The 17658-nt window shown below is 39.5% G+C and overlaps 1 protein-coding gene across 19 annotated transcripts in view; it reads right to left on the bottom strand.

Moving 5' to 3' along the window:
• Window positions 1–4514: 4514 nt before the first annotated feature.
• The window catches only part of STK33 (serine/threonine kinase 33), a 216665-nt gene continuing 203521 nt past the window's right edge, over window positions 4515–17658 (bottom strand). For all 19 annotated transcript variants that reach the window (XM_077963535.1, XM_015114929.3, XM_077963530.1 and 16 more), the window contains one exon: window positions 4515–5348. In XM_077963535.1, coding sequence (XP_077819661.1) covers window positions 5148–5348 — 201 coding nt within the window. In that variant the 3' untranslated portion in view covers window positions 4515–5147. The remainder of the gene's footprint in view (window positions 5349–17658) is intronic.

The raw sequence follows: 17658 nt of genomic DNA, 5'->3' as shown, positions 1-17658 counted from the left end.
TGCTGGGATTACAGGTGTGAGCCACCGCGCCAGGCCCGTTGTACTACTTCTTAGCTGTGTGACCTTGGACACAGTTCTTAATCTCTCTGTGCCTCAATTCATTTCTCTGTAGAGATAATGGTATCAACTTCACAAGTTGTGGTAACAATGGAAAGAACTGATACATATAAAGTGCTTAGAATGGTGTCTGGCATGTGGTAAGCGCTCTGTAAATGTTGCTGCTGTTACATCATGACTCTGAAAGGGGGTTTTAGTTAAAATAGATCCCATCTACTACTATAGCTCAAAGTCCAGCTTGCAAAAAAGACTTTGATTCTAGTAACTAAGTGGAAGCCAGTATTTGGACCAGGAAATATCCGCTGCTACCTCCTCGAAAGGGCGCCTTCCTCAGGGTCCAGGGAGGGGATCAGTTGCCCTCCATCTTCCGCCCCACCTGCCCCACCCTTCAGTTACACAGGAATGCTGGCTCCTCCAGCCTTGCAATTGCTCCTGGGGATGGAGACAACTTTTTGTGCTGACTGACGAAAGGCTTTCCTAAAGAATAGCTTGGCTTCAGGATCTTGCCTACAGGGAGGTTTTGGTCCCCAAAGGGCAGAGAGACTTCTGTGGCCCCGTATCAATGCCCTGGATATGCCATGAAGATGCCGGAGAATCTAGTTAGGAGAGGAACCAGCAGGAGCCTGGACAGAGGCAGGGGCTGCACGGCGTCCCTAGTTCTGTTCTCTGGGCCAGGACAGGAACTGATGCATGTTTGGAGGAGGAGGTCCAGGATCTGGCTAAGGTGCCTGGGATGGCACCGGGCAACAGGGAAGGGGAGGTCTCTGAGAGTGCCCTGGTGACACTGCAAAGGGTCCTATTAATCTTCCCAATGGGGCAGTGGTGGGAACCCCCACCACTCCTCTGAGGGCTGACCCAGATTATTCAGGGACATATGGAGAACTGACCCAGCAAGCACAGAGTTGAGCTGATTATAGTAGGGACTGAAGAAGGCAGCCGCAAAAATGCAAGACAGCTGCAGATGCGTCCACGCTTTGAAGAACAAAAGCAAAGAAAATTGGCTCACCAATGAGAATTAACTGGTAACAACATACTGAACAGAAATCAAAATCAGTTCTCAGCCAGTTCACTCAGAAAAATGCAGGATCCTGAAGAGGACAGCTGAGCGATGTGAGGCCTTTGAATATTCAAAACTTCTACCTTAAAACCCTTCTGTAAAGTGAGTTCAGTGCTTGCAGAGATGAAGCGAACACGAAGCCCAGGAGACGTCTTGTCTTCATGTCCCCTGTGCTCCCCAGGCTCCGCAGGGTCCCCTGGAAGCCCCTTCCCTGGTCCCTCACTGGCAGCTGGCAGCTAGCGTGGGGCGGCCTCCTCCCAGGTGCTCTTGGCTGTCACAGTGAAGTGCTGCATTCTTTAGGCTCCCAAACCTTGAGCGCAGACAATTTCAGATTTCGGGTTCAGTGTCGGGCAACGCTCAATGTGTCCTGCTCTACCTAGCTCCTCAGGAACATCTCCCCGCCAGCCCATCCCCTAACCCCTAGTGACCACCCAGGTGCATCTCTTTTTGTCAAGAAGAGCTCGTTTATCCTTTTTTTTTTTGCCCTTTACTGTACTTTGGTAGAAGACTGGCAGCCAGAGAAAAAACTACCCTGGGTCAGGAACAATGCAGCACTGATAAGGAAAGGGTCAACACCACTTGGGTTGTAGCCGAAGACAGATGGTAAACTCAAATGTGGAAGCTGAGGGTTTAACAGAGACTGTTCATAAAGGCACTGAGAGGGCTTAGGAAAACCCACAAAGGAAGACAGTAGCCAGGGCAATAGGCTGGTCTTGGCCTGCAAGGGCAGGGGACACAGCTTGTAAGAGGGCTGCCAGGCAGGAGCTGCGCCCACCAAAGAAGGCAGCGAATGCCCAGCAGCCCGGCCCAGAGCAGGGAGGCACTCGGGGGGTCAGCGTCTGGACCTGGCTCTCCCCTTCTCTCATCTCCCCTTGGTGTCTTCATTGACAGAATCCCAACGAATCCAGAAGCCCAGGGAGTGTGTTAATGCAGTCCCTGAAGATCAGCCTTTCTGGGTAGAGAGGGCAGAGCAGGCAGAGTGGTTCTGGAGGGGCAGATAGAAAAAATCCAGCCCGGGGCCATTTCCCAGAGGCCACAGCTCCTTGGTCTCTAGCCAAGCGCAGCCATTATAGGACGCAACTTCCCTGGCCAATTTCAAAGCTCTGCTTGCTGCTGGGAATGCATGTTTAAACAAAGCCTTTATTCTCTGTTCCAACAGCGGGGCTGGAATTTAAAAAGCTTCATTTTCAAGACTGGTTGCTTTTGATCTGTCTAACCTGGAACTTACATTTTGGAGTCAAATAGAATTATTTAAACAAAGTATTTCAGCGACAAGCACAAAATGTTTTGATTTTTTTTTTTTTTGGCTGCCCCCCACCCAACCCCCGCAGCAACACACAACATTCCTACTCAAAATGAAAGGACAATTTTGTGGCCGACTCTTAAAATCTCAGCTTCAGTTTCCCTGGGTCTTTGTTTCCTCAACCTGTGCCTTTATCTAGGTTTGCCTGTGTACGGGCCCTGGGAGGGGGATAACTTTACCTCAGACTGGCCTGGAGCAATCAAATATTCTATGAGCAGTGCTTCTCTCCTCTCACTCCGGCTTCCAGCTTTGGCAGAACCATGTGTTGTCATCCTGTCTTCTTTATGAATTATAATTTATTTTCATTTTGCTCCACATATCCCCATTTTCCTTCCTTCTCTGATGTAAGGCCTTCTCTGATATCATCCTCTACTCTCCTCAAATGAATTTGTCCCCAGCTCGCCTGCATTTCTCTTTTTTATCATATTTTGCCTGTCTTATCTGTTACTCAAGTTGGAATGTGGATCACTATTTGTATTCCTTGAAAATAACACCTGCTCTGTGCTGTCCTAGACAGGCTATGTCCCACTGGATCACAGCCAAACCCAGCTCCCCACGCTATGGAGCACAGGAGGTATCGCAGTGTTTGTCATTGGTGCCTTTGAGTTGGCCTATCAGTCATTGAAAGTCAATCTGAAATGGAAGAGCACCATTTTTTCACAGTTCTGAAAGCAAATGGAGGAAGGAAGGCCATATATCCCCAGACCTTAAAGAGGCACATCCTTTGGAATACAAAGCTCAGACATGGCCTGGTTCAAGTGTGTTCTCCACAATGAAGTAACAAAAATACAAATAAGTAATGAAAATGATGTGGAAATTCTCTCTAGAAAGAGTGAGCTAAATTTCTATTAAAATGACACCTATAAATCAAATGAACGTCTTGAGGGAGGGGCGTTAATAGAATGCATCATATGGTAGGCTGGGTGGTTGGCCTTGCCTGGTGTGAGGTGGGAAAAGGTGAAGACACGCTAATGTGTTATAAAATGACTTCATCTTTTAGTTAGTGGTTAATTCTGGACCTTTGCTCAAGTTTACTGAGCAGAATCAATCATTTTTAGGGCCAAGAGAAATGTGGATAGTACTCTATTTGACAACAGGATCTTCTAATCCCAAAAGAGTATCTCTGTGAAAGTAAGAGTATTTTGAATATAGAGGATATTTCATTTTCAGGCCCAGAGAATAGGCAGAATCAAAGCCACCATGTTGGTTAGGCTTTTCTGCAAGGAGACAAGCAGCCACCGTGCACTAGGTCCCTGCTTTTCCCCGCCAGAGGTGACAGAACTGAAGCGTACACATCTGCCTTTGAGGCTACTACTAGGGAAGGGAAGGTTTCACTTAGCTAATGAGGCCAGAATTCTCTTCAGGTGGACAGAGCATGCCCTTTAAAGACTGGCTCACTAAACCCTGAGAGAAAGCTTAAAGCTCAGGATATGGTTTATGGGCTTCCGATATGACTGGAACTAGTCATCAAGAAGGGAGAAAGATCTTGAAGCAGCTATGTTAATGCCAATATAAAATACAGACAATTTCCACCAGACATGCCTTGACCAGCAGGTTCCCCCAAGGGAAGCACACTGAAGGTACTAAGAAAATACCGGCAGAACCACGCGGGGCAACACAGGCCAGTGGTATCTTTGATTCATTCAGAATCACAATAGTGTCTTCTAAACTAATTGTGAGAAGCACATGTACTACTTTTAGTTACCAAGTGGATTTAAATGCAACTAGTATGTGCTCAGCTGGCCAGATGTGGGCCATTTTGGAGACCTGACAATTCCTTGGGGGTTTGGAATGGAACTAGGTTATGTCTTTATGAAGGTAAAAGCAATTACAAATTCTTTCTTTAGAATTTGCTTGGGAAGCAAAGGAAAGCAGCTATTCACCCAGTTTGACTTCAACTGGCAAAATTAGTTACCCAGGTGGAAAGGAGATGTCTATAATGCGACGAGAAATGAGGTATGTTCCCCTGTTTCTTGCTTCATGATCTTCCCCAAAGATGTGTGCCTACCATTGCAGCAGTAGACCAAACTTATAATTTGCACAAAGGCTTAGAGGACCTTATTATATTCACCTCTTGTTAACATAAAAATTAATGTGCTGAGTAACATCTGTTTTTTATTGATTTAATCAATACATTGAGAATTTAGCAGCAAGTTAATGGCAAGCAGTTACAAAATCTCCTATCTTTCTACGTTTAAAATAAGTTGTCTTAAACAATCTATAGCAACCTAAAATCTCACAAACACATGTGAATGAAGCACTTCTGCTGTAATACCTATGGCAAGTTTATTAGTAATTTTCTAACAAAGTCTTCTAGTACAAAGTGCATGTATCATTTGGAATCTCCATTACCATATTTGGCCTCTTGTTTTCCCCTATAAATAGCTGTACCTAAACATAAGAATTTGAAGTAAAAATGAGCAAGTGTGCCCACGGCCTTGAATTGCGGGTATCTGCCCCCCTAAAAAACTTTCGTGTACATCTTGAGTTGATTTTCCCTGCAGCCCACAGCCAAGCGTACTGGTGGCTGTCCTTTAATGCCACGTGCAGCTTATGCTGCTTTGGAGGTAAGTAGCTTCAATTTTAAGCTGGTACAAACACATGGCGGGGCTCTGCGGAGCTAAAAGGCTACAAGCTCAGCATAGGGCTGTCCTCTTCCCCTCCTACCCCCTCATCAAAGTGCTAACAACAGCAGCTTTGTTTTTGTACCGTCCAGTACTGGAGGGAACCTTAGAGTTTCTTTTTGGTTCTGGACAGGGCCCTGGATTTAGCAGGATACTTGGTTGCTGTTCCTTGGCTTGGAGTCACAGGGGTTTTCTCCATTTCTCCCTTGATTTCAGCTGGAAGGAGTTTGTTAGATGTGAAACTTGAACTGCATGTCTCGTAGTTGTCCTTACTGGTCGCAGGAAATTGCTTTTCATAAGCAGTAGACTGCAAATAAAAGGTCTTGATTAATTTTCAGACACAAAGCAATGCACATCAATTCAAAGATGCAAGGAACTACAAAGCTGTCCAGGATTTTCAAGCGGGAGCACTCTCTAGATACATAGGGTACAAACTAGTCATATTGTAACATTATCATTAAATGCCAAAAGATCCTTTTGCACCTTTAAGAAAACTGAATTGTTCAGTGTTTGGTGTGGAGCAAACTCTACAGGCTCAATTTGGAAACCTCTGCTATCCAAAATGTAAGTAAATGTCTGGTAACATTTGTGCAGGGAAGCCCACTTAGACATAATTGTACTCACTTCATCTTTACAGATTTCTACACAAGCTCTGACATTTGTACGGATACCCTGACAAGTACAACGTAATTATTCTTTCTAACCCGGGTATAAAGTGCTACATAAGGCCCACACTCACATCCCCACTATCTTCCCGCATTAATTCCAGAGACTGGTTTCTAATCCCAGTCACACCACTATGGACCTCTTTGAGCCTCTCTGTTCCTTGCCCTTAAGTGGAGGCAAATAATATTTGCACATTTGCCACAAGAGGTTACCATGAGAATGAAGAGAAAGTGTGGCCACGAAAGTACTATGTGAGCTTTAGAGTAGAAAACAAGCAGATGGGGTTTTAAGAGGCAGTTGTATTTTCTCAGGTTGCCTCAATCCACAGTAAAGGAAGAAGTGGTTTTGAATCCTGCTGTCAGGAGGGAAGCAGGGTCCGTTTTGACCTTAGGCCTATTTTTAAAGTGATCACTTTTAATTAAGTGAAGCTGAAGCATAGAGTTCTAAAAGAGTAGAGATTGTCTCAGGAGACCTACAAAGCAACACAGGGGCCAAGCCACTGGGGTGGAGAGAGGGAAGCTCTGGTTTACACAGGATGATTGAGGAAAGAGCTCACAAGTTTAACACTCTGGTTACCTGAAAGTCACAGCACACTTGGGTTAAAAATCAGGTTAACAATTTTCAAAGAGTGTGATAAGATGGTGTGTAACACAAAATAAATGCAGTGTTTCCTGGATCATTCAGGTTCTTGTGCTGTAATGATGTTTTATATCCAATAGTAGCACTTAATATATGTTTGCCTAGTGAATCCATGACTTCCCAGGGCTGCAGTAAAAGTCTGGGTCCGGTAAGACTTTTGGCATCTATGTATTTCAAGAAAGAAAATCTATATATATTTCAAGAAAGAAAATCTACCTGATGTTTGCTTACCGAAGAAAGCCCTTAAAGTGTGCCTCTTCAGAACATCACGTGTGTCTGATTTTATAACCAGCATATGCTAATTCTTGAGCAGGTAATACTTAAAAATCATTTTGCACCTTAAAATTTTAATTTGTATAAAATTTGAAATGTAAAAAGGTCACTTTCTCTAGTTCTTTTTCTCCCCCAAGAAAACCTCTGGGTTGCTTCTGTGTATTCTTTTAAGAGGTAGAAAATATTTAAAATTCTTTAGTATTCCTTCACATAGGTTGTATTTTTATTGAAAACTCCTTATGTTCAGTGATAAGGTGAGGATACAACACCCCTGATGTTAGAGCATCTGGCTGAGAACAAGTTGCTTTGTTTAGTACACTGCTGGTCTCTAAAAGATATACACCCTATCCTGAAAATTTCAATTCATAAAATTTAATTACCTTTACATACAAATCCTATTAAAAGGTGAATCTAAGTGTAACTTTCTCTCTTTTGACATTTCTACTTGGATTTTGAGTTATCATCCAAGTTGTTGAGGAAGTAGTTTTCAACATGTCCACTACAACTAACATTCTATCGAGCAGGAATAAAGATTCATTTTCCTTTAATGTACTTAAATTCTTATCTGGCTTAAGGGTTCCATTCTTCTTCACTGCTCCATTTGTTAATGTAGTTGAGTCATTACAGTAGTTTCAGGAGTTGCAGTCACTCCTGAAGAAACACTCAGAAACAGTCTCTGTGAACAGAATTATTGATGATAATTTTTTTCTTTTTCCCAAAAACTCTATAGATGCTGGTATTTTCTTCTTGGATATAATATCTTAAGATCATTATTAAAGTCTTCTGGCAAAGTGGAAGGAAAAAGAAAACTAAACAATGTTTAGTTGCTTTGGTGCAGAAATATGATATTTCTGTTTCATTTTGTAGTAAGATAAGAAAATGATTTTCCTCAGCCACATTGATTTTTTTGTAAGTTTAGTTATTTATTTCTTAAACAGATAGTACATCCCCATGATTTAATATTCACAATGTTCAAAATCTCCTCTTTACCCCATAGTTAACTGAGCTCTGCCCCCCAAAGACAACCAATACTGTCAATTTATAGTGCACACTTTCAGAGAGATTTTATGCATCTTCAAGCAAATATTAGGTGGAACCAAATGGATATGGTTGTCATTCCACTATCATTTCCATTGGTTGCAGGTCAAAAACAGTCTAATAATGGCAATTTCCTATGGTTCAATCTAATTCATTGATATGGTTTGGCTGTGTCCCCACCCAAGTCTTACTTGAATTGTAGCTCCCATAATCTGGTGTTGTGGGAGGGACCCAGTGGGAGGTAACTGAATCACAGGGGCAGGTTTTTCCTGTGCTGTTCTCATGATAGTGAATAAGTCTCATGAGATCTGATGGTTTTACAAAGGGCAGTTCCCCTGCACACATTCTCTTGCCTGCTGCCACCTAAAGTGTATCTTTGCTCCCCCTTTGCCTTCCACCATGATTGTGAGGCCTCCCCAGCCAGGTGGAACTATGAGTCCATTAAACCTCTTTTTCTTTATAAATTATCCAGTATGTCTTTATTAGCAGTATGAGAACAGACAAATACACTCATCTATTGACATGCTTTCTTCCCATCTTTCATACAAATAGTAGCCAACTATAAACACTCTTACACCTTGACTTTTTTCAACTAATGATTATCTTGAAGATCATTCCATGTCAATTCATAGAAAGAAAAAGTCCTCATTCTCTTTTTTGGCTATGCAATATTCTCTTGTTTAGAAGTACCATAATTTATTTAACCAGTCCCTTTACAATGAACACTCAGGTTTGTTTCCAATCTTTTGCAAGCACATTTTGCACATGACACTTTGCACATTCGTAAGTTTTTCTACAGGATATATATTTTAGAAGAGAAATTCTTCGGATAAATGGTACATGGATTTGTAATTTTGAAAGATATCATCATGTTGCCTTCCACTGCAGTTGTACTGAGGTATAATCTTACCAGTAGCATATAAGAGTGCCTGTTTTCTTATTTCTTTGTCAATTTGGTTTTAATACATGTTAAAACTAATACAGTCATCCATATTTTAATTGAGCTCCAAAATCAGCTTAATGCTGGCTGCACTGAAACAAATCACAGTATTTGCTCCTTCACAACCTGGTAACATCAATTCAAATCTACTTGCCTTTATGCAAATATATATATATATATTTTTGAGATGGAGTTTTGCTCTTGTCGCCCAAGCTGGAGGGCAATGACACAATCTCGGCTCACTGCAACCTCCACCTCCCGGGTTCAAGTGATTCTCCTACCTCAGTCTCCCGATAGCTGGACTCACAGGCACGCGCCACCATGCCCAGCTAATTTTTGTATTTTTAGTAGAGGCAGGGTTTCACTATGTTGGCCAGGATGATCTCAATATGCAAATGTTTATGCTTCTATGTATATGGGTTTGTCTTATAAAATACTATATGTGTATGTGTGCCTTACCATTTATCTTTACTAAATTCCAGTTGCATGAAGTTTAGGATGCCATTGTTTAGGAAGCAGTATCCTAATAGTTTTTCTAGAAGAGTCTGAGACTCCCCTCAAATATCCTTCATTGAAACCATTCCTCTGATGCTAACGGAACACGAATGCACAATGGCCACCATGGTGACCTCCAGGCCAGGCCATAGTTTTCTTCACAAAGAGCCAAGCCTCTTAGTTCCTGGAGTGGGCAAGGCAAATTCCAGCTTCCAAGCTTTATCTAGAAACATGAACAAATCTTAATTTTTCAGTGATTTATTTTGTTGGGTTATAGGTTATCTAAGTTTTGCGTTTCTCCTTTTCTTCTCTCATAGCTGGTGGGATTCCTCAGGGATCTATGCTGTCACTGATGCAATTTTATAGTTTTGTAAGTAATAGAACAGAGAAATGAAAAATGAAATTGCCAAGGCTATAAGATCTTCCAGGTCAGGAAAAGCAAATAGAAGGTGATGAGCTCCCGTAAGATTGTATAAAGGGGGAGAAAGATAACAGAAGAATTTCAATACTTAGTTCTTAGGGGAAAGATTCTAAATGATCATTATGAGACTGTTGGGCATATATTTACCAATTCAAGAGAAGACCTAAAAGTCACTATAGGCTGTTCTTTGAAGATACTGGTCTAATGTACCATGGCACACTAGTCAGAAAAACCTAGCTATCATCAGAAAGCATTTTAGAAATCAAAGAAACAAATTTCTATCCTTTTATAAAATCATGATGAATTCGTACCTGAAACACTGCAACCAGCTTGAACAGATATAAAGGGACCAGAGAATGTTTACAGACAGGCTACTAATATGATTAAGGAATGAAGGTTTCTTTTTAAGAGTGCTCTTCAATCTAAAAGATAAAGAATGAGAGGCTATATATAATCAAAATCTATAAAATGAAGAAGGAGGCATATTTCAGCACTGTGGAGGTGGACAGCATCTCTGAGTGCTGCAGTCAGTCAGGACGGTTACATCAAGGGCTGCCTCAAGCAGCATTTCAATTGTTCTTCATCTCTGGCAAATTCTTACCATTTGGGACAGTTGAAGAACAGTCAGTTCTATTAGAGGCAGAATGATGGAAAAGATGACCTTACAAGCATTCCTCCAGTTTCACCTTTTTGTAATTCAGTACCCTTGGCCTAATTTCTCTAGCTCATATTATTAATCTTGAAAAGGGGGCTCCATGTGTGCAAGGGGAGATATGTAACAAGAAAATTGGACTAACTGCTGGGCGCGGTGGCTCACGCCTGTAATCCCAGCACTTTGGGAGGCCGAGGCGGGCGGATCACAAGGTCAGGAGATCGAGACCACGGTGAAACCCCGTCTCTACTAAAAATACAAAAAATTAGCCGGGCGCGGTTGTGGGCGCCTGTAGTCCCAGCTACTCGGGAGGCTGAGGCAGGAGAATGGCGCGAACCCGGGAGGCGGAGCTTGCAGTGAGCCGAGATCGCGCCACTGCACTCCAGCCTGGGCGACAGAGCGAGACTCCGTCTCAAAAAAAAAAAAAGAAAATTGGACTAACTATACATATTTCATTATTCACTGGCATGGCTTTAACCTGATGAACTTGTCTGGTGATAATGGATGCAAAACCTGTAAGCTCTAGGCATATCCCTGCCAGTTAATACCAGTGCATGATTACTAGAAACTGTTAGCATTTCTCTGAATTTTGAGTAAAATACATGCTATTTAAGTAAAGTGGTTTATCACCATAGCAACAATTTCTAGAGTCACACATTCAAATTATAGGCCTGCACAAGGTCCAAATGACAAAATTCCGATATAAGTTTTCTGCTATAGTTTTGTGTGTAATGGCTACTGACCTCTCACATCCCTATGGTTTTCAGAAGAAGGAAAGGAAAGAAAAGCTAAGGGAGAAGAAAAATTGACTTCCAAACATATAGACTTCTAAGGTTACTTGTATAAAGATCTGGGTCTTGTGTGGAGTCAACAGAAATGAAATCTAACTTGCAAATTACAAAAAAATATAAATATGTTTCTTTTCTTTGTAACTGAGGTATAATCTATATACAGTAGAATAACATATCTGAAGTGTACAGTTTGATGAGTTTTGACAAACACATAGGCCTGTATAACAAACACCACAATCAATAAATAGAACAATTACCAAGAAAGTTCTCTCTTGCCACAACCCAGTCAACCTTCTGCTGGGGGCCACAACTATTCTGCTTTTTTCAACATAAATTAGTTTTGCCTTTTCTAAACTTCATATACATGAAAAAGAATGCATTATGTACTCTTGTATCTGAGTTCTTCTGCTTAACAGTTTTAATTGAATTTTTATTCAGATATTTGTATATTCTCATGCCATTGAAACGTAGGTTTTTGAGATTCATCCATGTAATAGTAACTCATTTCTTTTTTCTTGCCAAGTAGTACTCCATTGTATGGATATACCACAATTTGTTTACTCACTCTTCTGTTAATGGATATTTCGGTTGTTTCCAGTTTGGGGCAGCTTATATATAGAGCTGCTACAAACATACATTACAAATCTTTTTGTGAACTTGGGATTGCTGGATAAATGGTAAGTGAATGCTTAACCTTAAAAGTAAATGCCAGCCGGGCACAGTGGCTCACGCCTATAATCCCAGCACTTTGGGAGGCCAAGGTGGGCAGGTCACGAGGTCAGGAGATCAAGACCATCCTGACTAACATGGTGAAACTCCATCTTTACTAAAAATACAAAAAATTAGCTGGGTGTGGTGGCACGCCTATAGTCCCAGCTACTCAGGAGGTTGAGGCAGGAGAACTGCTTGAACCCAGGAGGCAGAGGTTGCAGTGAGCCGAGATTGTGCCACTGCACTCCAGCCTGGGCGACAGAGCAAGACTCCATCACACACACACACACAAAAAGTAAATGCCAAACTATATTCTGAAAGAATAGTACCATTCTGCATTCCCACCAGCAAGGTGGGGAAATTCCAGTTGTTCCATATCCTTGCCAATATCTGGACTTGTTAGTTTTAAATGTTGGCCATTCTAGAAAGTATGTAGTGATAGCCTGCGGTGGCCTTAATTTCCATTTTCCTGATGACTAATGATGTTTAGCATCTTTTCATATGCTTATTGACTACTTGTATATCTTCCTATGTGAAGTGTCTGTTCAAGTCTACTGATTATTTTAAAACATGAATTGCCTTACTGCGCTATAGAAGTTGTTTATATATTCTGCATACAAGTCCTCTGTCATATATATTTATTGCAAACATTTTCTCCCTGTCTGTGGCTTGCTTATTTTTTAACAAGCTTTTGATGAGCAAATGTGTTTTATTTTTAGGAACCATTTTACCAGTTTTTAAAAGTGCTTTCTGTGTCTGTGTTCTAAGAATCTTTGACTATCTGCTGGATGGAAGATAGTCCCTTATGTTTTATCCTAGAAGCTTTATAGTTTTGCTTTTAGTTTTAGTTCTACCCTTCTCAAACTAATTTTTGTGTACAGTTTTAGCTAGGGGGTCAAATTTCATTTTCCCTCACATATATCTACTATTGTTCTAGCATTATTTATTAAAAAGACTGTCATTTACCCCTTCGAATTGCTTTGAAATCTCTGTCAAAAATCAACTGACTGTATAAACATGGGTCTATTTCTAGACTCCCAATTTTGTTCTACTCATCTATTTGTTTATCCTTACATCAACACCACATTGCATTAATTACTGTATCTATGTAGTAAATGTTGAAATCAAGTCATGTAAGTCTTGCAACTTTGTTCTTTTTAGGTTATTTTGTCTGTTTCAGGTTTTATGTATCTCCAAATAAATTTTAGAATCATCTCGTCAATTTATAACAAAAAAGCAAGTGTTCTAGATTTCAACTGGGATTGGTTTCAACGTGTAAGTTAATTTGGGGAGAACTGACATCTTAATAGTACCAAATATTCTAAACCATAAACATGGTATATCTCTCCATCTATTTCAGTCTTTTTCAATTTTGCTCAACAACATTTCATGGTTTTGGTATAAATATTTTGCATATATTTTGTTAGTTTTTTCACTGTTTTATGTGTTGTGGCAATTAGTATTTTAAAATTTTATTTCCCAATTGTTCATTGCTAATATATAACAATACAATTTTTATATACAGATCTTGCATCCAGCAACCTCTTTAATTCACTTTTTGTAGATTCCTTGGGATTTTCTATGTATATAAACATGTCATCTGCAAGTACAGACAGTTTTATTCTTCCTTTACAATATATATAATTTTATTTCTTTTAATTGCCTTGCTGTATCAGCTAGAACCTTTTGTACAATATTAAAGAAAACTAGTGAGAGAGAACATCCTTGCCTTTCCCCTAACTTTAGCATGAAAACACTCAATATTTTGCCATTAAGAATGATACTAATTGCTTGGATTTTTTGGTAAAATCTCTTATTATGTAAAAGAAGTTCCCTTTTATTCCTAGTCTGCTGAGGATTTTCTCATGTTTTAGTGTTGAATTTTATCAAATGCTTTTCCCAAAATCATTGAGATGATTATATAGCTTTCTCCTTTATCTATATATAGTGAATTATGTTGGTTGATTTTTGGATGTTAATCCAAACCTGCACTCCTGGAATATACTGCAAACACTTAATTATGATATGCTATTCTTTTATATATTTCTAGATTCAGTTTGCTAATATCGCTTGAAATTTTTATGACTATAATTTATGAGAGATATTGGCTAACAATTTTCTTGTAACATCCTTGTCATTTTTAAGTATCATTATTTGTAAGGCAAACATGCCTTATAAATGAGTTGAGAAATATTCTCAAGAGTTTATGTGTAAGTTTTCTCTTATTTCTTCTTTAAATATTTAGAAGAATTAGACAGTGAAATCATTTGGGAATAAAGTTTTCTTTTTAGGAAAGTTCCTTATTACAGATATGATTTTAAAAATAAATACAGAATGATTCAGATTTTCTATTTTTGTGTAACTGTTTTTGTACTTTTAAAAGAAATTTGACCATTTCATATAAACTTCTCAATGTATTGGCATTAAGTCATTAAGAGCCAGTAAGCCTGAAGATAGATCAACAGAAAGCATCCAATGTAAAGAATAGAAAAAAAGATTAAAAAATGGATAGTGTCTCAGGAATCTATAGAATGATATCAAACTGTCTAATATATGAGTAATTGGAGTCTCAGAAAATAAAGGAAAAGATGACAAAACTTCCAAAATGTGGCTAAAGGTACAAATTTACAGATTCATGGAGCTCAGCAAACCCCAAGCAGGATAAATGTGAAGAAGAACATGCTTAGCAATAGCATTGTTAAACTGCTGAAAATCAAAGATAAAGAGATGACCTTGAAAGCATCCAGAGAAAAGTGACACAATACATATAAGCAACGAACATTTCAAACTTCCACAGATACTTCATCAAAAAAATGATCAAAAGTTAAGAAAAAAGGAGAGTATCAGAAATGATAACTATCTGGATAAATACAAGAAATGTTTTCTCTTAATTTCTTGAAAACATACATGACAATTTAAAGCAAAAATTATATCACTATTTTGTGGGGTTTATAATTATGTAGGTGTAATACATGTAACACTTATCGCATAAAGGTAGGGTAAGAGATAAATGGGCCCAAATTAATACATTTGGAATTGAAGCAATACTTGTTATAACCCAACACAATGGGTTGGTTCTCCATAGAGAAAGGATATGCATAGCATAGCCAAACAGCTATAGGCCCTAAGGGGAGCTAAGCAAAAGTCAGGCTTGGGAAGAAAGGGAAGTGATTTAAAGGATTCACTAATACATCTTTGCAACAATGGGAATCTGGTTAAGCCTGTGGTAAAACCTAAGCCTTATACAAAAAGCTCTTGTGTGGGAGTAGAAGTAGGGACAAAATATTCCTTTAGAACAAAAGCATTGTTTATGGGAGCCTATGAATCCAGGCCAGCAACTCGCATTGCAAGCAGCATTAGATCAAATAACAGGTCAAGATTAATGTTAGCACAATTAGTTATTTGTACCTGTATTAGTCTACTATTGCAGTAGTTATTCAACTATGTTTGAGAGGTCCCCACAATCACCCCCAGGTTCGACAAGTCACTGGGAGGATTCACAGGACTTAACACTTATATTTGTACTCATGGCTATGACTTATTACAGTGCAAGGATGCAAAACCCAACCAGCAAAAGGAAAAGGCACTTCAGGCTAAATCCAAGAGAAACCACGAGCAAACTTCCAAGTGTCTTCTCCCAGGGCAGTTGCAGAGGATGTGCTTAATTCTGCCTGCAATTAGTTGTGACAGCATGTGTGAAATGTTGCCAACTATGGAAGCCCATTGGAGACTCAGCACCCATGGTCACTCAGGCAGCCTCTGCCTAGCACCTACCCAAATCCCATATTCCCAGAAGGAAAGTAGGTATTCAGCATAAACCATATTGTTTGCACAAATAGTTTAGACACAATTAGCTAAGTTCCCAGAAATGAGCCAAGGGTCAACCTTGCAAATAAATAGGTCTTTTGAAGGATAGCAGTTTAGGCCACCTACGTTAACTCTTTTCTGCATAACCACACAACAAACAACTGCAAAAATCTCAGTATCTTGTAACAGCAAGTATTTATTTTTCTCAATTAATTGCAGAGTTTGGTTGTGGTAGGCTAAACTTCAGGTATTAGACTGAATTCAGATCTGTTCCACAAATCTCCACAATTCCAGGACCTGTGGCTTTCTGCAGGCATGCTCTTCTCATGGCAGGTGACAGAAATCGAAGAGAGCAAGCTAAATCATGCAAACACCTCTAAGGTTCTGCTTACATTACACCCTTTTAACATTCCATCAGCCAGAATCACAGCCAAAACCAACATTAGTAGGGTGAGAAAATAGCCTTCAACAGTTCTAGTAGAGAGAACTGCAAAGTCACATGGCAAAGAATATGCATGTACAAATTATTTATAGGAAAGGAATAATTAATTGGAAACAAGAATCCAATCTACCACAGTACCCTAGGAAACTCACCAAACTCAGAGAGCAAACTGAGGTTAGAAGCAGCACATTATCACTTTTGAAAATGAAATGTCTTGGTTTGTTTACTAGTTTATTCCCACACTTATACCCAAAGGAGCCTTGATACAACCAGGAAAACATATGCAATTTTAGTAATATTCTATATACATTTTCAGTAATAATGAAAGTATTAATGGCTAACATTAATAAGTACTTACCATGTGCCAAGAGTGTTACATGCATGATTTCACCTAGCCCTTAGTTGGTGAGATTATTATCCCTATTTTATAGATGAGAAAATGGAGGCCTAGAGACTTGCTGAACACCATAAAGCTTGTAAGTGGTGAAGCCAGAATCTGAATCCAGGCAGCCTAGATCCGAAGTTGTACTTTTAACTATTACAATATTTTAAGGGCTGTGCTTGGGCACATATGCCACATTGCAACGCTTCAATACTGGGATATGGAAGTATGCCACAATTGTGCAAGTACCGTCACATTTTCATATGACAGTCAGTTCTCATGGACTCAGAAAGCTAAAATGCAATTTTCAGGAAAAGAAAATTTTTATCCTACTCACTAAAATATCAAGAAAACTTAAGTTTTTCCTCACAGAAACATTATCAACATACCAAAGTATTAAATTTCAATGTTATTTAAATGTCAATATTTCTTGTCTTTGAAAAAATGTTTTATGAACACATATCATTTCTCAAAATAATTTTTCAACGTTTCTAAACCACCATACCTTTCTACTTTCTAGCCTAGATAAAGCAACTGCTACATGTACTATCTCCTACAATACTGTAACAACTAGGTTTTCAGTCAAGGAAAAATTATCACAAAAGAAAATGACAAAAATCTATTTTCTTTTCTTTCCTTTTTTCTTTCTTTCTTTCTTTCTTTTTTTTTTTTTTTTTTTTGAGACAGAGTCTCATTCCGTCGCCCAGGCTGGAGTGTAGCGGCATGATCTCGGCTCACTGCAACCTCCGCCTCCTGGGTTCAAGCGATTCTCCTGCCTCAGCCTCCTGAGTAGTTGAGACTATAAGCGAGTGCCACCATGCCCAGCTAATTTTTGTATTTTTAGTAGAGACAGGGTTTCGCCATGTTGTCCAGGCTGGTCTCAAACTACTGATTTCAGGTGATCCACCCATCTGGGCCTCCCAAAGTGCTGGGATTACAGGTGTGAGCCACCACGCCTGGCCTGAAAATCTTCTATTTTCATTAAACAAATTCATTCAAGACTGTGTTAAACAATTTTACAATTAGGAGGCTTCTCCATTACAAAGCAAGAATTCCATAATGCAAATACACTTGTATTGCATCTAGAGATTCCAGTCCCTTCCTCCATGGTTATGGGAAGGTACACTTTAATTATGGACATTCATTTCTCTCCAATTGTTTTCTGAGCTTATGAACAATGAAAGCATGATAGCATTTATCAGGAATCGTTAAGGACCTAATGTTAAAAGGCACACTACTGCAATAAGCAGTGGTCTGCCAAGTGTCTCATCAGAAGATGAGCAAATGCTATTGCAGGAGTGAAAGTCGAGTCTATCCAGTAAAGCTGATAAAGGCTTTGTCTTAGGGAATTCAGAGGATT

Source organism: Macaca mulatta, chromosome 14, assembly GCF_049350105.2.
Source record: "Macaca mulatta isolate MMU2019108-1 chromosome 14, T2T-MMU8v2.0, whole genome shotgun sequence".
NCBI classification, from domain to species: Eukaryota; Metazoa; Chordata; class Mammalia; order Primates; family Cercopithecidae; genus Macaca; species Macaca mulatta.
The sequence above is the reverse complement of the archived record's forward strand: the minus strand, read 5'-3'. Positions and strand labels throughout refer to the sequence as shown.